Raw genomic sequence first — 23,746 nt, 5'->3', positions numbered from 1 at the left:
CACTCGAGTCAAAAGTGGACGATTTTTCATGAAACCAAAAAAAAATATAAAAGGTTTGTTTTGTGAAAAACGTCTCCAAGAGACGATGGAGGGGCGGTTTTATGAAGCTGCGAGTCTCAAGCGGGAGGGTTTGAACCGTCCCATACCATCATGGTCGTCTTCTTCAATGCGTTAGGGTTTTGGCTCATCGTATGTATACGCTCAATCACCCAAAAATTACACGGCAGTTTTCTTCTCTTCTTCAAAACAAGAAGCCATGGCCAATCTGCCCTCTCCACTTTTGGAGGGCGAAGGCCTCATGTTGCGGCATGGGTAAGAGTGTTTCTCAACTGCTCGTTTTGCTTCTTCTTTTTTTTTTGCTATTTTTTTTTTTCTTCTCTCTTCAACCGTTTTAGTCTAATCTATTTGCAGGAACGTCTACGATTTCCTAAAGCCTTTAGTGCAGGCTGCGCAGCAGGCTCCGGTTCAGCAGCTGGCTGGGAGGTGGACTTCGCAGCGGCAGACTAAGCGGCGTCGGCTTTAGGAGGCGAGAGAGAAGCAGTTGTGTTTAGTCTTTAGTAGGTGGGAGGGAATTAAGTGGGGGGAGCTGTGGTTAATCTGCCTGTAAAAATCTAAAGATTGTTCTTTCAAAAGCTTTTGGATTGGATTTGGTTTCCTGACTTTCCAGATATTTGTTATTTTGTGTGCGAAAATGTTTAATATGGAGCTTATGAAAAAATAGAGGAACTTTGGTGGTCGGCACGATTCTATCTGCTTTGTTGTACAAGGACTGCTTTACATAGGACCGGAGTGTTCTTATTTTCTTATTTTTTATTTTTTTTTCCTTCTCCCTCGTCTTTTTTCACCGTAAAACATCATGAAGTCACAACAAGCAAAGGCCCACTAGTGGCCCGGGTCTACTACACCAAGCCATCAACCACATTGATCCAAAAGACTTTGCTGAGATGAGCCGAAGCCCAACAATCAAAATGATCACTTGTTGAAAAAGGAGGCATCATGCTTCATCGCATCCATCAATTACCGGCCCGGGCAACTTGTTAAGCAATCGATTTTCGGTACGCTGGCTGCCCTCGTGATAAGCACGATCGATACACTGCGAACAAAAATATTCCCTTACAGGGCATGATTAGTAAACGTCTCGGGGACGCTTGTTAATAAGACCCCCGGCAATTATCGGGACCCCGCAAAATGTCCGCAACTGAGGGTAGTGAGTCCGAGATTCATCGGAGGATTATTGGATGCTCGCAATAGCCTCGGGTTTCATTAGGTATATCCCTACTGATCGCTCACTGATTTGCGAGCTGCGTTTCTCCTGCTTTCTAGTTGTTAGTTTTATATGCTTCTCATTCTAGATATGATCGCGTCAAATATAAGCAGGCTCGCTCTCTCTCTCTCTCTCGCCAATTTTTTCTATGTTGGCCTGCATATGACACAAACTGGAAAATATCTTGTTTTCTCATCCCGTGCCCACGTTTTAAGTTCACTTTGTTATTCTAGTTAGTCGTCAAGGGAGGGTCAGGTTGACAAAATGGTATTCTCCGTACACGCAGAAGGAAAGGAGTAGGGTATTGTCCTTATTCCGACATACTGTTTCTTTAAACCTCACCGATGATTCTTGATAAACTGATAAGATTTGAGCACCTGAGTTTAGTGGCTGCCTGCTGTAGTTATTGTCACCTGCCTTTGTGTATTGTTTCTTCGTGCCCCGTTTTGCTGATATGCTCGTATGGTGACACTGTCATATGAGAAGGTCATCTGAGAGCCCAGTGGATTAGTTCTTAGTAGAGGACTTAAGGTTGTTCACAAGAGGTAATTTATGAAAGATTATTTAGGTTTTCATCCATATTTTGCTCTTGACCAAGTTGGATTCAATGATGTTGTGCAGATATGCCAGTCTCTATTTTTTGTATGTGCTTTAATTAGGATGACAATTAATTGGAGGTACTGGAGATAATTCATCATTTTGTGGAGATTTTGGACCTGTACTTTGGCAGTGTGTATACGAACTTTTCTATTCATAAAATAGTAAGATGTTTGTGTTGCGTTCCTGATCTCACCACAAGCTCCTTACTCTTCACAGGTATGCGAGTTGGACTCGATATTTAACTTCCATAAGGTCGGTTATGCTCATTAAGTACAAGAGTTCACATATTTATCTTCTCTTCATATTGCTTTATTTATGAGAATTAACGATTTTGCTTAATGTATGTTGCTGTCAAAACTCAAGGCTTACTATATTTTGGATGAGCGCCTGATTGCTGGTGAACTTCAAGAGTTGAGCAAGAGAACAGTTGCCCGATTGATAGGAGCTCAGGTCTCTCTCTTGATCTCTCGACTGCAGGGTTGCCCACTTGTTTTTGTTCAATATGTGCTTTCCCATCTGGTGATAGGGATTCACTTGTGGAAGCTGTAAAGGTACAACAGATTATATAGGATATTCAATTTGCTCTCGATTCCCACTGCATTCGATGTGCTTGAAGCATGGCTTCTTCAACTCTATGCTTTCCTTGCCGCGGTTGAGTTGTCGGTTTTGATTGTTGATGCACCTACTATGATGGTTAACACCACATATATTGTGTGACTGGTTGAGTTGTTGGTTTTGATTGTTGATGCACCTACTATGATGGTTAACACCACATATATTGTGTGACTGGTTTTGAGTATTCATGTTCGATTGAAGATAGATGCACACAGGATTTTCAGTGAAATAACTATGAGTTCTAATCGCCTGAAAAAGTCATTCATCACTTGAAGAGTTTTTGCGCTGGTTTCTTCTATTTAAGATGTCATGACTTTGGAATTTTATAAACCGTTGCTTGTAACTTTGGCGGGGGCATTGACATACTCCATCCTGGCAATCATTCTTCTAAAGTCACAATTCCGCAGTGCTTCCTTTTTTATTGTGATTGTAGAAGATGATAGATCGTTCAATTCGAAACTGGCCTTTCCGTTGATTCCGTTTAATTTGGCTAACAAAAAATGTTAACGTGATATTTTTTGTATTCATTTCTCTCTCTCTTACATGGCTAGAGATCAAATGAAGAATTCCACGTGTGCAAAAACGACATCATTTGAGGTTTGCCCCCCAAATCTCCAAGCCCTAATTTCATTCTCAAGTTCTGTTCACACCGTCGTCCAGTTCGTCGATTACTCCTGCTCTTCGTCCGAGTGTCCTCGTTCGTGGAGTCTGCTTCTTCTTCTTCGAGCCGTTTTGTTCTTCACCCGGGTGCCCTTCTTCGTCAAGCCTCATTGTAGGAGTTGGGTGATATGTTATTCAATTTGGGCCCATCAGATTCAAGGGCGGAGTGCATGCACCAAAAAGCCTCTCGATGCCAGGTAAAGCTGTAACCGGCGCTAGAATACACACGTACAAAGCGTGACATAGAACAAAAAAAATGATCATACGAGGCTCTACATTTTCGTTTGCTACTCACCATCTCACTTAAATGGACACCAATTCCTTTGACCCCAAAAAGAGAAAAAAAAAAATGGACACCATTCCACAACATGTATTAACAAGTATTCCTAGTGGAACGAACATCTATTACTAATTAGTACTGCTAAATAATCATAGCCCTTAAAAAATGTTTGTTCTTTCAAAACTAAAAACATCTAAATGGAAAAATCTCCATTCTACTTTAAGGATCTTATATACTGATCGAAACAGAGGAATGATACAACATGTTCTCATGCATTGATTCTTCTTCCTTGCCACTAGCTTCCCAATAATGAATCCATGATTGTCTCTAAAGCTATTGGTGTAAATTCAGTCCTAAACATTTCAATTGTGCTAATACAACCCTAAACATTTTGTTTTGTACCAATTGAATCCAATCCCAAATGTGGACTTCGATCGGCCTGCATGGCACGGTCAGCATTGACGTGAATATTTTCAAATGTTTTCAGATTTTTTTATAGTTTTTATTTTTTTTAAAAAAATTTCTTTACATTCTCTTTTTTTTTTTTTTTTTTTTTTTTGGACCGACGGCCGACGACTCTCACAAGCACTGGAGAAGAGTGTCGCAACCCTCTCCGGCCAAAGCGTTAAAACTATCCGCATAACGCAAGGTAGACAAGGCCAAATGGGCGCCCCGAACAAGCCCGTTGACCGGGCCCACAGTTCTAACCCGGAACCAAAACCGGCCCTCAAGGGCCGGTTTCGGTTTCTAAATTGTCTGAACCGGCCCGGAACCGCCGGTTCCCGGCCGGTTCCGACCCGTTTAAAAAAAAAAAAAAAAGGGGGAGGCACGGGCCAAAGAGCCGTTGGGCTCCGGAACCAGAACCGGAACTAGCTCCTTCAAGGGCTGGTTCCGGTTCCACCTTTTCGTGGAACTGGAACCGGCGGTTCACCCGAACAGGCCACCTCTATCGCAAGGGCCATCGACTATAAGCAAGCTTATCCATTATTTCACCCTCGGGCATGCCATTCTTGCTACTTCCTGCCAATTCGAACTTATTTTACTTCTCGTCCCTCTACTTTCATGCTTTTTCTAAACCAAGTGTTACTATTTTGAAGCTAAAAGTTAGTTGAAAAATTATATAACCTTATTTTGAAAAGAAAACGAAATGAAGTTGGATTTGTTCACCTCTAACTTTGTGTATTTTAAGATAATAAACAAAAATAAGAAGATGCTCTTCAAAGAGAACTTTGATTGATTAGAGTGCACAAACTAAGCTCTTGAAAAACGAAATGTGATCTACCAAGCGGGACGAGTATCAAAAAATAATTAATTCTGTTGCATCGATACCGATTCAATCCTCAACCTTTATATTGGTACCATTAGGACCGAATTGATACTAATACAATATGTAATACTTTTTTGGTACTTTCCCTTCTACCATGCCTATGCAAAATTAAAATCTCGGGCCCCATTAGGTTAGAGAAAGGTTTTCCGTTTTTTTCAATTTCCAAAATGGATGTGTTTGGCAAGAATTCTCAAAAGTTGGATTCATTGAATCCACGGGCAAGTGCTTTTCTCACTCTAAAAAATTGGGGAATGACTTCGTAGTTTTTTTCACTCTAATCACGGATTTTCCGTTAAGCCAAATTTGTGCTCAAGTTAAAAATAAAAATACTGGATGCATGAAAGATGCATGAAAGATCTACCTTGGTCATGGAATGAGCATTTTTTTTTTTGGACTTCGCCTTCGCCATTGCTTTTATAGAGAGAAAGGACCACTCAAAGTCTATTCTTTTGCCTTTTCGGGAGTCTTGACGTAGAAAACTCATTCTACTCCTCAGCAGCAAAGCAACGTTTTTGAAAATGGCCAATAATCCCTCTCCTCTTGCTCAGTATTTAATTTTGGCTCAAAATGCGCGGCAACGTTATGAGGAGTACCGGAATGCTCACATGGTCGCTATGGCGAATGCGATGGGGTAGCCATTTGAGTTGTTATTTTTAAGCAATATTTGTTCTAATTTCTCATATTCTTCTTTTTCTTTTTTCTTTTTTTTGGTTCTTCGTCGTTGGTCAGTCAAATTTATAATGTTCATAGAGCGTTCGAGGAGGCCCGGGATGCGTGCAGCGCACAAGGTGTGAGGGTAGTAACACAATCCGTATTAGTTGTGGCAACTCCTGAGGAGGTTGAAGCTTTGGGGGAGCTCCTTCAAAATGAGCAATTGGTTTGCGCGGTCCAATGGGTCGCCGTTCAGGGCCCTATCCCGGATGCAAATGGGGTAGTAGATCCGGAGGTAGCAGCACTGAGGGACGCGCTAGAGACACAAGGCTTCGTGCTTCAAAACAGGTAAGGGTTTCTTCTTTTTTGCTTCTTCTTTACTTCCTTCCAAACCTTTTAATCTATTTGCAGGAACACCTATGCAGTTCTTGACTACTTGGTGGGGGTTGCGAATGCGGAGCATGCTAGATGCTCTAGCGACTACGGTTCTGGCGACTCTGGCGGTTCTGGCGGCTGGGGGTCGGGGTCCAAGTCAGGGCCACGGCTAGGATCAGTTGCCGATTCCTGCAGGGGTCGAGGTCGGGGTCGGGTTCAGTGTCGCGGCTACGGCCATGGCGGCCACAGCGTTTAGGAGAGAAAGAATGATATCTTCTGTTATATGAGGGAATTAGCTTAATACTGTGTTTAGTTTGACAATATATGTCTTTATATGAAAATATGTTCATGATATGGTTTTATCTCGCTTGTGAATTTATTTTCTAGAGTTTTTCCACTGTTCTGGTGTTTTTGGCTTTTGGGTTTTGATTGGTTTTAGGTAAAGCTTGGTCTGTCTCAGAAAGAGCTGTTCTGTGGCCGATTTGAACTTTGAAATCATCGAGACCTGCTTGGTGCACTACGCGAAGCGATGCATCCCAGGCGTCTCGTGATCCAGCATGAAGCCACCATTGCCGTCGTCCTTCTTTGGTCCCTTCGGAGAGTGAGCAGAGAGCTTCTGGAGACACTAATCACTAATCTGCCGCATGAGAAGATGAAGTCACAGTCTTCGATGGTGACCCCTTGCCCGGACGAGCCGAGGGCTAGGTGACGGCAGCCCTCGTCAGTCCGGGCGAGTCGAGGACGGCTCTCGCCGGTGAACTTCAAGAGTTCACATATTTATCTTCTCTTCGAATTGCGTTATTTGTGAGAATTAACGATTTTGCTTAATGTATGTTGCTGTCAAAACTCAAGGCTTACTATATTTTGGATGAGCGCTTGATTGCTAGTGAACTTCAAGAGTTGAGCAAGAGAACAGTTCCGATTGATAGGAGCTCAGGTCTCTCTCTTGATCTCTCGACTGCTAGGTCGCCCACTTGTTTTTGTCAATATGTGCTTTCTTATGAACTTCTATTTCAGTTTCTCTGATCTAAAAACTACTTTCCCATCTCGCTATAGGGATTCACTTGTGGAAGCTGCAAAGGTACAACATATTATATAGGATATACAATTTGCTCTCGATTCCCCGCTGCATTCGCTGTGCTTGAAGCATGGCTTCTGTAACTCTATGCTTTCCTTGCTGCGGTTGAGTTGTTGGTTTTGATTGTTGATGCACCTACTATGATGGTTAACGCAACATATATTGTGTGGCTGGTTTTGAGTGTTCATGTTCAATTGAAGATAGATGCACGCAGGATTTTCAATGAAACAACTATGAGTTATGATAGCCTGAAAAGGTCATCCATCACCTGAAGAGTATCTGCGCTGGATTCGTCTATTTAAGATGTCATGATTTTGGGAATTTTATAAACCGTTGCTTGTAACTTTGGCGGGAGCACTGACATACTCCATCCTGGAAATCATTCTTCTGAAGCCACAATTTCGCAGTGCTTCCTTTTTTATTGTGATTCTAGAAGATGATGGATAGTTCTTTTCCACTGGAGGAGGGATGTCTGGAGGCCATGAATGCCCCCTCTGAAGTCTCAATCACCATTGGAATTGCCGCCTTTATTGAACACATGCAAGTCTCAGTCCCAACTCAATGTCTCTTCAAATCAATAAATGGTTGCATTTGCCTTTCAAGAGTACCTGCAGGGGGACTGCAAATAGAGTCATGATGACATCAATAGAAATGAATACGTTGGCTTTTGACATGATTAGCGAGCCGGGGCAAACGCACTTTCGACGAATGCTATGAGTCAGGGGCGCTTCTTGTTGTCCACGGCGATTTGGGTGGCTAGTTTGAAGACATTTTGAGGATGTTTAGAATCGCAAGCTTTTGAGAAATCTCATCTCTTTCATTTTTGAGATACTTGTGTGCCGCATGATGTGTAAGAGCTTGAGACCACTTCTAGATGACGCTTGCGATTGTAGTGAATTCTTTGAATCATATTATTGATGGAGATTTTGGAACAGTAAAAACATGTTTATTGATTCTTTTCAGGTTTGGTGTTTGGTCCTTTATAATTCCTTTTTTTTTTTTCTGAGTGAAACAGAGAAAACTAATAATTGTCCGAATGAGAAAGCGTCAAATGCTGAAAATTTTTCGCTTGTACCATGCACTGAAAAAATGTCTCGGTTATGCCATCAGTCTTCGGACTGGTATAGTACCTTTTATCCGGCGGCTATTCATAATTATAATGCTGCTGCATTGATATATCATGGGACTGTAACAATTCAACAACTCCCGCAAGAGATTATTGGGTGATTTGTTCCTTAATTTGGGTCGATCAAGGATAAGGACGTGGGTCGGCTGGAATTCGAACCTCCTCCTTGCACCGCATGGCGAAAGCCGAGAGAGAGGTCGAGTAAGAGAGCGGCGTCGAGGGGCGGCTAGACATCAGATGGGACCTTGAGGTTTGCCACCGTCGGGCCATGGAGTCGCCGGCCAAAAAGAGAGGACGAGAGGGAGAGAAGTCGGGCGGAGGAGGGCATGGGCGGAGTGAACAAGGGGGAGGGTCCCATGCAAAAGAAGAGAGGGAAAAAAAAGTGAGGGGAAAGTGAAAGATAGGGGCCTTAATACTTATATAGGAGGGGGATGGGTGGGTCGGTTTAAAGGGGTTCACGGTTCCTTCCCGTCCAAACTCTAGGCACGAATCACACTTTTGCGTTCCAAAATGATCGTCGCTTCCAATATGTTCTCACAAGCTACTACTGTCGTGCCCGTCGACAAGCCAACGTCTAATAGTCCCTTGCCACATTAGTTAATCTCTCATACACCATCTTGAATATTCTAAGCTCGATCATTAATCATTTCGCTCGTTAATCTAAATAAGATAAAAAATAATTTAGGTCTTCGCAGATCGCATGTCAGAGTGTCGGATACGACACAACACAATACAAAAATCTCTGAACAGTATCGGTGCTTTTTGAGATCCGACTCGTACGCTCATAACTGTCGAATAAGTTTGACATGAATCCTAATTATTGGACATCGCATGCCGTGAAGTAAGTGCAACCGGCCCAACTCGATGGAGGACGGGACTCAATTTCCCACCTCTTCCATCATGCCAAGTTGACGGAGTCTTGATAACGACGATTTTATTTAGGCCGTTGAAAGTGATATGCTGGATGGCGGAGCATTGACGTTTGACTCTTCATTTTCTAGGGGCTTGATAGACTTTTACAACTTATTCATTTCATTTTATATTTTTTTTATGACTTTTTTTTTTCGCAGAAGATGCCAGTTGGGACGCTGTGTAAGATGCCAACGCAACACTTAACGGTAGCCCGACAGTCACGGCAGCTTTCCCATTCTGTACGAAAGGACCGGCAGAAACCAAAAAAAGAAAAAAAAAAAAAAGATTAGGTGGCTCACGGGCTCAATTTGTGAGAAAAAAAAAAAATCTCTCTATATGTCATTAGATAATTTCTTAAATCTAAAATCTAACTGTTTCTGGGTCCCTACCGTTTATTGCTTTAATAATTATCCATGTTAAGGACGGGGACATTAGGATTTCAGATTTTGTTCTCTAGGGTTATAACTAAAAATAGAAAGGTAATCTTCTCGTAAAAACAGTTTAGCCGTATGACAACACTTTTTGAAGTATAATATGATTTTCAGATTTGTTCTCTAGGGTTATAACTTAAAATAGAAAGGCAAATATCCTTCTTGTAAAAACAGTTTAGCACAATGACAACACTTTTGAATCGAAAATCCGTTTGATGATGCAATTTTCGAAATATAAATTTATTTCGTTCTGTAATTTTTTTTAATCCAAAAATAATTTTAGAGCCATTTGAAAAGAGTTAAAAAAAATCGTTTATCTTCAGAAGTAGAAAAATCAACTTCTGCTCGGACGTATAAGTAAAAAAAATTAACTTCAGATCAGAAATTGATTTTTAGAACAGAAATATTTTCGCACTTATTCTTATCTTTCTAAATTAATGATCGAAAATTCACAAAAAAAAAAAAAAAAGAATTCTTGCTTGTTGCATTTCGAGCACGCTTCGTGTATGGCAGCTATATAGCATGACACCGACCCATGCAAATGAGCCATCAGCCATGTCGAGAATCATTATTCAGATATTTTGTTTCGCCAGCTGGACCGGACCCCACCAAATGGCAAGGCCGCACACCACGCAATCTCTCCTTCTTATTTAATTATTATTATTATTATATATATTTTTTGGATTTGGTTGTTTATTTATTTATTTTCTGGATTTGGGTTCTCGACGACCATAGGAAACCGCCGAATCCATTTGAACATTTCAACAGCTTGTGATATTGGGTTGAACTTGGAACAGTTATTTGAATTTGACTTGACTTTACCAGGCGCCAATCACTGAACTGGTACACATCAAACATTAAACCAAACTTCTACTGCATAGAAAATTCCAGTCACCAATAATTTTGTTTGGCCGAAATTCCAGAATGAATTAACTTACTAATTATCGTTTTCTCGATTTTTCATGCGAGGTAATTCTAACATTATAACATTAATTTCTCAAAAGATGACCAGAACCAGATCCAAATCTCGTAATCATTCTAATGTCTCGAGTAAATATACTATTAATTTAGCACTACCTACGCTAAAAGCAAATAATAGCTAGGAGCTACTATCTAGAAAAAAAAATGTATAGAACCTGAAGGGAAAAAAGGAAAACACTAAACCGGGTTAAGGAACCCGGTTCGAATGGCCTCTCCTCCTAACCTAATAGACCCTTCAAAAACTGGTGACAATCCGGTTCAACTTCAACCCGCCTCCTCCAATTCCATTTCCGGCCATCTCCTTCTTCTTCCTCATGTCCAACACTTTCCGGTGGCTGTTCGAGTGAGCTTCGACTGAGAACGTCGGGCTACAAGCCGGCCTATACTCGGGGAAGAGCCGGCCCGATTTGTACCGGACCCCGCACGCGTTGCAGAGCGTCTTCGGGCCCAACGGGCCAGCTCGCCACTGCGGCGTCCTCTGCACCTGGCAATGGCTGCAACGCCTCTGGAACTGAACCGGCGATCCCCTCGTTGTCTTCATCTTCTTCTTCTTCTCCGGTTCGCTTTGGCCGGGCACAAATCGCACTCGGGTAAGCACGCTCGTGAAAGAAAGGCACGAGCTCGACGTGTTCTCCGAAGAGCACGAAGATGTGGAAGATGACTCGGACGACGACGGTGGTCGGTCCTTCCTCAAGGCCCGGGTCCGTTTGGTACGAATCTTGACCGGAACCGGTGAAGGAAAACAGGGCGGTCTTATGAAAACCGGTCTAGGTTCCTGTTCAGGCCGGTTCTTGGCACTGCTTTCTTGTTTCCATTTTCCGGTAAGGTGACAAGTCGAGAATTCCGGCAGGGAATCATCGTCCACAAATTGAGACAACCATTCAAGCTCTGCTATGTCAACATCCTGCACAGCAGCATATAACGTTTGGATAATTGTCGCAAAAAAGAAGAATCTTGAAAAATTACTTTCCATTTAGATATTACCGAAAAAAGAAAAGAAGAAAAAAAATAAAAACATGTAGGAAACCGCAGAAAATTTAATAAACTCGTTCTTTTTCCAATTAAAAAAAATACCACCTAAATTATTTCACGAGATTCTCACACATGACGAAAATTTACAAACGCGGGAATGCAATTTAGAAGATAATTACAGAAAAAAAAAATATTTTCGAAAATAAATAAAATGAATATCTGTTACCGGAACGGTTAATTCACTGGCCAAAATAGGCTCGCCGGAGGCCGAAGAAGAGGAACTGAGATTGGAGCAGTCGTCATCGCCCTCTTGCGAAGAAACGCAGAGAGACTCCTTCGCTTCTTGCCCTTCGTCGTCGTCATTTTCTTCCTCTTCTTCCTCCTCTTCTACTTCTTCTTCTTCTTCTTCTTCTTCAACCTCTCCGTCATCGTAAGAGAAGTCGAACAAGTCGTCGACGACGAAATCGTCGTTGCAGGCGACCAAGGACACTGCACCGACACCCAGCAAGCCGTCCTCAACCGCCACGACGTGCTGGCCCTCCGCCTTGCTGCGGAAACCGGACTTGAGCGCTCTTTCCACCATGGACGACGACTCCATCTTCCTCTTCCTCTTCCTCTTCCTCTCTCCGTATAAATTACCCCCCGCCAAATCAAATCTTCACAAATCGAAAGCAGCTCCACGGAACCCGCAGACTAATTCCCTCCCAAACGAGATTATTTCGTGCTCTGTGCCTGAGCGAACCGAGAAGAGGAAAGCGGGTGCAGAAGAAGAGGGAGATTGCTTTGCTGTGGATAGGAACGAGAGGAGTTGGTCAGAAAGAGCGCACTGAAATGGGGGCGAAACAGGTGGTGGGAGCAGATGGTTTTTTATCTTTATCTTTTATTTATTTATTTATTCCTTTTTTTTTTTTTTGACATTTTGGGTTTTTCTCGCATGGGCTGTTGAATTTCTGGTATGAAATCATTTGTTTATTTTACAGTGGTGGGAAGGAAAATTTAGGAAGACGCGTATTTCGGGGGAAAATTCAAAGAACGTCGGGGTTGAATTTGGCGGTTCATGGAGGACGGTTGACTGTTCAAACGAAGGTTCCCAACGGTGGCGGAGGGGAGGGGAGGGGAGGTTCCGTGCCTGGACCTGTTCGGACCATCCAATCGCGGTCGAGACATTTCGTTTTGGTTTTCACTGGACAAAGGCAACTTTGTTTGACCAATTGTTTCTTGGTCCGTTGCGACGGGTCCAACCCGAACAAACCAGGAAAATGAGGGTTGGATCCGGCCAACGACATCACCCAACCCAAAAAAAAGGTTATCATTTGCCAATGCAACGCTTCATTTATTGTGCAAAAAATGTGATACTTTTAAAAAATACTTTTCAAGAAGTTATCTTAAAAAAATTGACACTATTTTTCGATGTTTGGTTGCGACACGAAAATAAACTGAAAAATACTTTCTATCTTTTGATAAGGTTAATTTGATTTTCTGTTTAGTCATTTGGTAAAAAATTACTGACATGGACGTCGGCCGTCTAACGTGGTACGATCGGCCCTAACATGGACAATTTTTATAAAATTATCCAAAAAAAATTAGAAATTTTTTAATAATTTTTATTTTACTTTTTATTTAATTCTTTTCTTTTCTTTTTGTGGTAATTCACATCTTCTCAAGACCTCACTCATCTTGAGACGCAAGATAAAGATTTGCTGAACCCTCATGGATCAAGCGAACCGTATTTAAGTCTCGTGATGATCATGCTTCTTAGTTCTTGCTCATGAAGCATTTCTTTACTTTCATTGATTGAAATGACACGTTTAGAATCTTTTCAATGTGTTGTCACCCAAAAAAGATTAGTCCTGGTAACTGACCCAATGTTGATGCAGAGCCCGCAGTTGGTCATGTTGAATATCGACAAGAGGAGAAAATCTACCGATAATAGAGGAAAAAAGTCGACAATCGGTGACGTTGATACACGTGAAAATGTCTAGCGATTGGGCTAGCGACATCACATTAAAAGTAAGGAAGTTTGCCAATGGTTGTAATGCCGACGACAAAACATTGTTAACAATGTACAATGACGAGCTGTCGACAATTAGTTCTAAGTGAATTTGACTTATTACCAATTGCGATATTAAAAGCTGAACAGACATCGATTACGGAGACATTAATAGTGCACCATGGAAACTGCCAGTGATCGTGACTCGGGAGGAGCAAATCATGAGCCTGAGGGGAGCACATAAAAAATGGCGGGATCGTTTACAAAGCATCATCAGCTCTCTCTCTCTCTCTCTCTCTCTCTCTCTCTCTCTCTCTCTCTCTCTCTCATCTTCTGTTCTCTCTTTGTTTCTTTTTTTTTCCTCCATATTTTGGTTTCTTCGACGATTTCGTGGACGATGCGATCGACATTCTCTACTGAAGTGCTATGAATATCGATCTCCATCCGATCTACTCGCTCGCTCCGGCTCCGGGTGCTTGCTCAAGATAGTCGAATGCTCCACAAGTCTTCTTTATCGCTCGGTTTGTCCGATAGTGATTTTGTGATCAACTGCTATTGATTTTGTAGCCCTTCTCTCTCGATCTAGAGGTATATCTAGATTTGAATGCTTTTCTATCTCGATCTAGATATAGATTTGGGATTGTCAAGATGTTTTCTGTATTCCTTTAACCTATTAGTGTTGTTGTACTCTCTACATGGTTATGGTGCTGGGAGTGCCCAATCTAGGCTCGCACAGTCTTTTGGTAAAATCGTAGTCACTAGAGAGGGATTTCTCGGCGTGTGCTCATCACCGATGATGTGAGATTCCGTGATCAGCTGCCATATGAATTTTGATGCTACAATATATCCATCATCGGGGAATGTGCCATTCTTTGAGAGTAGAAGCAAGTCGATTTACTTTTCAGATTTGTTTTACTTGTTTTGTAGGATTTGTATCATTATTTGAAGTTATGTATTCCTTTTTCCATATGAAATGAAGATGCTCGTTTCAACCAAAAAAAATTATAACCATTTAAAGGCGGTTATATCGGGCTATATAAGCTAAGACAATTTTGTCCGGCCATTTGTTTCTTGGTCCGTTGCGACAGGTCCAAACCGAACAAGCCAGGAAAATCGGGTTGAATCAAGTCGACCCTCGTCGGCTGACCAATTGAAAAATCGAATTCTCAATGAGCAATAGTCATCTAAGGTTTCATTTGTTGTCCAAAAAATGTGACTTTTTTGAAAAATATTTTTTGAGAAGTTATTTTCTAGAAAAATGATAATTTTTTATGATAAGTCATTTTCTAATAAAATAAAAATATTTTTTTTGTGTTTGGTTGACACTTGAAAATGAACTAGAAAATATTTGTTGTTGTTTGCTAAGAAAAATCTAATTTGATTTTTCGCATTGTCATTTGACCGAAAATTGTTGATGTAAATCTTGGCTATCTCACATGGTACGGATGACGCTAATATGGAAAATTTTATAAAATTTTGAAAGGAAATTCGAAATTTTTAGTAATTTTTATTTTACTTTTGTATTTAATTTTGATATTTTCTTTCTTTGATTCCTTTTTCTTTTTCCTTCTTCCTCCGCCGCAACTGGCCAACAACGGCTACGGGCAAGCTCGAGCCTCGTTTGCCTCGAGCGAGCCCGAGGCTCCGTTCGTTGAAAAGAAAATGAATGATTTAAAAAATATTTTCCTAAAAAAATGAACGAAAAATATTTAGACATAAATTTTTATCGATAATTAAAATATTTTTAATTGAATAATTATTTTAAATGATATAAGCTAGTATTTTGAGGATAATGGTTGTCAAATCATTAATTTTTCGCGAAATCAATGGAACCTAAATATGCTAAAAGTGCCGTTTATCTTACTTCTCAGACATTCCTAAATTAGACGAATAACAGTACAATGCATGCGTCCCCAATAACTTCCCACTTCATCCACTTCCTTGCGCGGCTACTCATTTTCTTCCCCCACATGCTTTGCCAATTGCGTGCACACGAGTGGCGCGCGGCCGAGTACGAGTACGAGATTTCACATTGAACAACGCCAAAAACTACAAACAGGTACTTAAAAATCAACACATGCATCATTTTATTTTGAGTAGCGTTTAGGTGATATTTTGAGGATAATTGACTATGCAACAGTTTTTGGGTAACCTTAAGATTAACAGTCCTTTTTTTAGTCACAAAAAATAAATAAAAATTAATTAAAAATTATTGTGGGCTCTACTATTTTAAGAATTTATAACTCGCAACATACTTGTTATTCTCACATCACTTAAAAACTGTTATGCTAGCAAAACCCTTTTATTTCGAGCCAGGTTTTGCGCACCCTTCCTCTAATCTGATGACAGGTTGGTTATCCTCATTGAAACAAAAAGGGTTCGCCATAAGTTCCCTGAGGCTTGACCTCGAGTGGTTGCATCGAATAGAAAATCAACCATTAGACTGCACCCTTTCTCGAACGCAATATGATAGTGGATATCAAGAATCAAGATCAAGTATAAATCATCACCTCTTCTCAAGAGCTCACTCGTCTTGAGATGCAAGATAAAGATTTGCTCAACCCTAAGGGATTGAGAGAATCATATTTAAGTACCTCATAGAAGATAAATCAGAATTTGTACATCAATTTGTGATCCCTCTGTCTAACACCGTCCAAAAGACAGTCGTTATCTCATCATTTCGGTTTTATGTTTGATAGAGATGACTGATCTACGTTTTGTACCTTAGTTGCAGTCATAATGGCCAACAACTCCTTCTCTTCTTCTACTGCTATGCCTACTCTACATTCCTTCTCTCGAGGATGTCTTGGACTATGTTCAGGCAAGGCTTGACGTGAACAATTACTTGCCTTGGTCTCGTCTTTTGCTATCTGGTGCTAGAAATGTTCGATTAACAAAATCATGCCGAACAAGACGTGTCTCCCAACTTGCCAATATCAATTAATTCTCAAATGAGTTATACAAACAATCAATGTTAGAATAATGTTTACCGAATCATTTATTTTCTGTGAAATAAAGCACCCTAAACTAGAGTTTCCTTGTGGGAGACATACTAGCAACAGTTGCCGTATAATTGCATGGCTGCTCCTGTTGCTCGAGCTAGTAGACTCCATGAATATTTCCTTGACAATACTTGGAAGCTAGATCTTCGCCTCTCAATTGCGTAATCAATGCAAAAGGTCCTCCTTCACCAATTGATGAATAAATTTAGAAAACCCGGGAATTTGCCAATTCCTTTTCAGATCAGAACAAGTCACGTACATAGAGTCTCCTGATGTTTGGATCATGCTTCTTGCTCATGAAGCACGTTCAGATTCAAATCCTCCTCCATCTGATATCACAAAACAATTTGCTGCACTTCTTATTATAACTTACTCCTTTGATGCTTCGTGGTACCTTGATACCGGCGCTGCAAGACTTTTTTAATGTAGGCTTTATTAATTAATATTATAATTAATTAATTGATCTAATGAAGTAAAGAGATAAGATTTCTTGAAGATAAGTTTTCTTAATTAGTCCAATAAGGGATTGGATAGTGTGGACCGAGTTAAATCTTATCCATGAGGAGAAGCTAGGTTACAAACTCTATAAATAAAGTTCAAGTCCCTTCTCCAAACCCTAATGCACAAATTACCTCGTCATCTCAAGAAATAATACTTGAGGAGCAGCCTCATTGAAGCCAATGATTCAAGGGTTATAGAGGAGAAGCCCTTGAGCATCGGATCATCACTATTCCACATCAAGAACGATGGATCCTAAACAAGGTGCATAAATTTCTCTACTTGATTATTGTGATTTGTGTATCTAATTATAGTAATCTTAGGATGTTGCTTAAGGTTATTATCACAGTTTGCAAGAGTAACTTCTCACGGGTATCTTGATGCAATGCCATTTCACATCAATTCCTTTCCTTCAACAACAAAAAAAAAAACAATTACGTATTGGACTTTGTTGTTTCTAATGTAATGAATTCACCGATATCTGCCGTTAGTGGCTTCCTCTACTATGTTATGATTACTGATTATTTTCCTTGGTTCCCTTGAATGTATTCAATTTGTCACAAGCATGAAGCATTTCTTTACTTTCATTGCTTCAAATCACGCGTCAAGAATCTTCTCGATGTGACAACACCTAAAAATGACTTAAGTCCCGATAATTGACATGATATTGATGCATTGCCCGCAGTTAGTCATCTTGAATATCGACAAGAGGAGAAAATCTATCGACAACGGAAAAAATGTTGACAATCGGGAAAGAATGCTTCTGGAAGGACCGTGGCAACTACAAGGCAAAGTAAATATGATGCGGATCAAAATACCTAACTGCATCTAGAGAGTGGCAAGAGGGGTGTTAGGGGAAAGTAGAGGGAACGGACATCAAACAAAGGAAACTTGGTGGTGGAATGAAGAGGTGCAGGAGGCAATTAAATAGAAGAAGGAGTGTTTCAGATGTTTGCATAAATGTCCTCATGAAGAGAATTTGCAAAAGTTTAGATTGGCAAGAAAAAAATGCCAAGGAAGCTGTGTGAAAGGCTAGAGGCAAGGTTTTCTTATATATGTACAAAAAACTTGGGAGCAAAGAGGGAGAAAAGGGTATCCATAGGCTTGCAAAGATAAGTGATAAGAAAAGTAAAGACTTGACACAAGTTAGATGCATCAAGGATGAAAATCAAAAACTCTTAGTAAGAAATGTAGAAGTTAAGGAAAAGTGGATGAGCTATTTTAACAAGCTTTTTAATGGAGAGAGCGATAGAAGTGAGGTGGATTTGGAGGACACTTTTGATGATTTAAACAGAAAGTTTGTGCGTAGAATTAGAGCGCATGAAGTTAAGGAGGCATTAAAGAAGATGAAGACTAGTAAAGCCTTGGGACCCGATGGTGTCCCTATTGAAGTGTGAAGATGCTTAGGGGATGTGTCAATAAGTTGATTGACTAACCTTTTTAACAAGATTCTCCAAATGAATAAGATGCCCGATGAATGGAGAAAGAGTATGTTTGTGCCTATCTACAAGAACAAGGGGGATGGTCAGAATTGTTCCAATTGTAGAGGCATTAAGCTTATAAGCCATACAATGACGTTGTGGGAGAGAGTTATTGAGCATCGTTTAAGAATAGGGACTAAGGTCTCTGTAAATCAATTTGGATTTATGCCAGGAATATCTACCATGGAGGCTATCTTCTTGATATGACAGTTGATGGAGAGATATCGAGAAAAGAAAAATGACCTACATATGGTGTTTATTGATCTCGAGAGGCATATGATAGAGTTTCAAAAAAAGTTTTGTGGTGGGTTTTTGAGAAGAAAAAAGTACCTTCAAAGAACGCAGAGGCAATCAAGGATATGTATGATGGTGTTACTACATGTGTGAAGGCTTGTAATGGTACAACAAGTTATTTTCCAATCACAGTAGGCTTACACCAAGGTTCTACTTTGAGTTCTTATCTTTTTTCCCTAGTTATGGATGAGCTAACAAAAGATATCTAAGATGAGGTGCCGTGGTGTATGCTATTTGCAAATGATATTGTACTTATTGATGAGACTAAGGCTGGGATTGGCACTAAATTAGAATTATGAAGAAGCACATTGGAGTCTAAAGGATTTACATTAAGTCGAAGTAAGATTGAATATATGAAGTGTGAGTTCGACTTGGCAAGAGGAGGAAATCAAGAATCCGTGAATATGCTCGGACGGGAGGTACCCAAGAAAGATGATTTTAGATATCCGGAATCAATATTGCAAAAGAGGGAGAGATTGATGAGGATGTAAACCATAGAATTGGAGTCGGTTGAATAAAATGGAGCAATGCATCAGGATTTTTACGTGGTCGCAAAATCCCTCTTAGGCTAAAAAGGAAATTTTATAGAATAACAGTAAGGCCTGTAATGTTATACGAAGCTGAATGTTGGCCAACACAGAAGCAACATGAGCATAAAATAGGAGTAGTGGAAATGAAGATGTTAAGGTAGATGTGTGGTCATACAACGATGGATAAGATAAAAAATGAAGATATTCGACGAAAAGTTGGAGTAGTATTGGTGGCAGAAAAGATGAGAGAACATAGATTGAGATGATTTTGGCATATTCTTCGAAGATCCCTAGATGCTCCAGTAAGAATAGAAGTTTGTTACCGAGAGCATAACATGAAGAAAGGAAGATGTCGGCCAAAACGTAATTGGGAGAAAGTAGTAAAACAAGATTTAATGAAGTGGAAAATAGATTAGCGTACGATTTGTCTTAGGATGAAGTGGAGGAAGTGATTAGCATTGTGAAAGGGCAGAATTTCTATGTTCCAGACTGTCATTTTTAGTCTATTTTCCATATATATTTATATATTTTTATTTTTATTTTTATATAATTATTTCCTTTCCCTCAATCGGTATTGCTTTTATTTTATTTATTTTTGGGTTCATCGACCGCCGACCCCAACACTAGTTTGGGAGAAAGTTAATATTGATGTTGATGTTGATGTTGAGTCGGTGATTGTCAACACAATTGGGTTATCGACAGGACATTAAAGGTGAGGAAGTTTGCCAATGGTTGTGAATGTCGATGACTGAACACCGTTATCAATGTATGATGACGAGTGGTCGATTATTAGCTTTAAGTGAATTTAACTCACTACTAATTGCGAGATTGAAAAGTTGAATAAACATCAATTAAGAAGACATTAATAGTGCACTATGGGGGATCAAAATCATGGATCTTGAGGGGAACCCATCTAAAGTTGCGGGATCATTTACCAAGCATTATCATGAGGCCAAAAATCAATGGCCGATTAATTTCAAGTTTGAATTATAACCGTTTAGAGACACCAAGCTATATAAGCCAAGTTGAATCACTATAGAGAGGATCCACAATCGTGGACACAAGTCAAGGCACAATACTAAAAGAACTCCTTAACTTTAGCATATGTCCTAATTATATTCAAAACTTTTTTTGTCGCATAAAAAATTCTCAATTTTTACTTTTCTCCCAATTTTACCAATCTTATAGCCAAAAAACTCCCAATTTTAGCATATGTCCCAATTATATCCAAAACTTTTTTCGTTTCATAAAAAAACCCCAAATTTATTTGTCCTAATTTTACCACCTTTAGCCTTCCATCCATAATCACCTTAGTTAATCCTACATGGCGTTTCCACATTGTTAATGAATTTCTTTTTGTCATAATGTCATTAATGAATTACACTTTAGCAAAACCGACATGAAAAAAAAAAATCCCTCGACTTCTCTTATGTTATATGCTTCCCCTACACATTGCATGAAGATATAGAGCTACTCAAGGCGACGCATTTTAGATTCTCCACGGTACTCAACAACTCAAAAGAACGGCTAGACGTGGAGATCCGATTATTTGGACAAACGATCTCAAATCTCGTCGTCCCTAAAACCTGCTATTTTCGAATTTCAAAGATCCATTGGTAAGTTTGACGAGAAAATTTGAGCCACATAGGACTAACTAATGAAGGTTGTGGACGGAAGGTCGACGTCGTATTTGCACATCATTAATGAATTCCTTTTTATCATAATGTCATTAATGAATTACACCTTAGCAAAATTGACATGAAAAATTCCCTCAACTTCTCTTATGTTATATGCTTCCCCTATATATTGCCTGGAGATATAGAGCCACTCAAGACGGCGTGTTTCGGATTTTCCACGGTACTCAACAGCCCAAAGAACGGCTTTACATGGAGATCCGATTATTTGGACGAGCGATCTCAAATCCCATCATCCCTAAAACCTGCTGTTTTCGAATTTCAAAGATGAATTGGTGAGTTTAATAAGAAAATTCAAGCCACGTAACATTAGCTAATTGTGGTTATGGACGGAAGGTTGACAGTGGTAGAATTGGGATAAAAGAAAAAGTTGGATTTTTTATGAGACAAAACAAAAGCGTTGGATATAATTAGGACATATGCTAAAGTTTGGGATTTCTTTGGGTATTGGCCAGCGGAATTAAGACAAAAATAAAAGTCGGGGATTTTTTGTGAGACAAAATAAAATTGGATATAATTAGTACAAATGCCAAAGCTAGGGGTTTTTTTGGGTATTAGGCCCACAAGTCTATACTTTTTTAATCTATCAATTTATGGACTTTCGGTGTTTATACTTAAATTTTTCGTGGAATCGGTTAGCATAGTGTAATGAGGATCCTTATTGTGACTATATATTCCTATCCGAATCACTGTTGTAATTTTATGTGTTAATGGCTCAACATTAAGGAGACATTATTTTATTCGTGTCTCTTCAGTTTACGTAGCGGTTATGACTTTCTAGTTTAATGTCGGCATAACCGATGTGCATTTATGTCCGTGTAATTGAGTACTCTTATGTCCGTGTAACCGACGTGCTCTTATGTCTCGCGTAACGGCATGTTTAATGTTGGTATAACCGTCGTGGTTTAATGTCGACGTAACCGACGTTTTTCCGGTCTATAAATAGATTGTTTCGGTAGTTCATAAAGAGAACTCACAACTTGCAGCACATTTCTCTAGTTCTCTTGTAGTCATCCTCCATGTGTGCCAGTTTCGAGAAGTGTTCAATAGAATCTTATTCGTATAGTGCTGATACATACAGGTTTGAGGTGTTGTACCTTGGGAGGGATAGTTCGTAAGCTACTTAGCACCATTGGCAGAAACTAATCGCCTTAAGGAGATTCGGTAAGTCATACCTCACCTCTTGTCCAATTTTTTGAAGTTTATAGTATTCAGCAAGTTTATTTGTTTTGTAATCTTTATTTGTAAAGATTGTAATCTGGCTTGATCGGTATTAAATATTGTTATCGCCTTCTCTATGTTATTGTTTTTCTGATTACAACAAACAATGTTACGTATTTTTCCCGATACATTAATGTGTGCGCAATATTTTCCAACAATCGCCACTTAACCCGAATCCAATAAAAATCGAAAACCAACCTTTGGTGAAAGTATGACCGAAAAAAAAAAATCTTTGGTGAAATATATTTCGTAATTGAGACATTTCCTGACGGGATACAAAGACAACAGTCAATCCTTTTCTATTCAACCAGATCAAAAGCAAGCACTGTGCACGTGATTAGCTCGTTTTTGAAAAAGAAATATTTGAGGCTTTAAATGAATATTGATTGAAGTGTTTAAGAGGATACACTTCAATTAAATTTGCTCCCTCCATTGCGATAGAGATTGCCTCGTTATTCTTGTATGCTATTAATAAGATAATAAGTGATGTATCTAGCACTGAAATTTTAGACTTTTAGAAAGTTGACACCAAAATTCCAAAATATACTTTTGTGTGTCAACGCATCCGAACTTTGTTCCTGTCTCAAAGATAAAAGGGCAAGGATCTCTACAAGCTATTAGGAATAACAACTTTAAACATTGTTCTTATTTGCACATTTCTCAATCCAAAGTTAAAACTAAAAGTCAATTGAGAATTAGAAGGCTGATTTCTGCCAATACCAGTCTGTTTTTCTAATCCAAATTTTTTGGAACTAGCCTTGACTGGTCCTGTTCCCGGTTCAGGACCGTGAACCATCAATTTTGCCTCCAAACCAGCCTCGTTACAGGGCAGAAGTTGACCAAATCGAGACCCAATCGGGACTGACCCTAGGTTTCTCTCTTTTAACTCTTTCTATTCACCAATGCAAAGGACATGTTTCATTCTCATTCTCATTCCAGCAAGTTCCACGCCTTACTTTTCTCGAAGCTTATACCTATCTTGCATAAAATAAAATGACATAAGTGTCAGACTAAACTAAAGAGATAAACTAACGATCCCGAACCTTAGTCAGGAATAAAATTCTGTAGAAAATCGGGAATGAATGCGGAAACACGAAGAAAAATGAATATATCTCTAGCCATTGATGAAGACGATGATTATAGAAGCAAACATTGAACAATCGGCGAAAACAGGATATTACTAAGCCAATTGCCCCCTTTGAAGCAATGGTGTGGGTTCTCTATAATGTACGTTCTGAAGAGAGAAAATTGACAACAAAACTGACCTCATAACTTACTTAAGGGGTTTGGCTTAGACAACTTGTCTAAAAATTGACGCTCCCACCTCTTCGGATAACTGTATCCCATCAAGACGTTAATTAGGTGAGGCGGTTAACAAGTAATTATGTGCATAATATGACGTTAATGAACTTAAATGTCACTAATTATCAACTAAATGTGGGATCATATTATTAATAATATGACATTCTTCCACTTGATCCAAACATTCATTAACGAAATATTGAACCAAATGCACAGTAACTTCATGCTGAAGACAAAACACATGAATTGTGGCAACAACTCCTCTTAGAACGAGTATTATCTTTCATATATCATAATACGTCTTATCTCATCAAATTCAACCCACATGTGATAACATAACTTAGGCTGCGTTTGGTCGTCCGTATAAAACTCAAGATAGGATATGTTTTATCATATCTCGTGTTTGGTAGGCGTCCCGGATAGTATAATGTCAAATATAGGAGGGATATAACCCGGATAAAA

General features: G+C 39.6%; 1 protein-coding gene across 2 annotated transcripts; it reads right to left on the bottom strand.

Annotated features, from left to right (window-relative positions):
• Positions 1 to 10,412: 10,412 nt before the first annotated feature.
• On the bottom strand, positions 10,413 to 12,136 carry LOC115742031 (GATA transcription factor 5-like). 2 transcript variants are annotated; one of them, XM_048278993.1, is made up of 3 exons: positions 11,499 to 12,136; positions 10,496 to 11,204; positions 10,413 to 10,459 (listed from the first exon to the last, which is right to left on the bottom strand). In XM_048278993.1, the coding sequence occupies exons 1-2, from the start codon at positions 11,868 to 11,870 to the stop codon at positions 10,536 to 10,538; spliced, it is 1,041 nt and encodes a 346-aa protein (XP_048134950.1). In that variant the 5' UTR covers positions 11,871 to 12,136; the 3' UTR covers positions 10,413 to 10,459; positions 10,496 to 10,535. The 2 variants fall into 2 exon arrangements, with proteins under 2 accessions (XP_048134950.1, XP_030531967.2); XM_030676107.2 differs by having other exon boundaries at positions 10,435 to 11,204.
• Positions 12,137 to 23,746: the final 11,610 nt, after the last annotated feature.

Source organism: Rhodamnia argentea, chromosome 5 (assembly GCF_020921035.1).
Source record: "Rhodamnia argentea isolate NSW1041297 chromosome 5, ASM2092103v1, whole genome shotgun sequence".
Taxonomy (NCBI): domain Eukaryota; kingdom Viridiplantae; phylum Streptophyta; class Magnoliopsida; order Myrtales; family Myrtaceae; genus Rhodamnia; species Rhodamnia argentea.
Note: the sequence above shows the minus strand (reverse complement) of the source record. Positions and strands in the feature narration are given on the sequence as shown.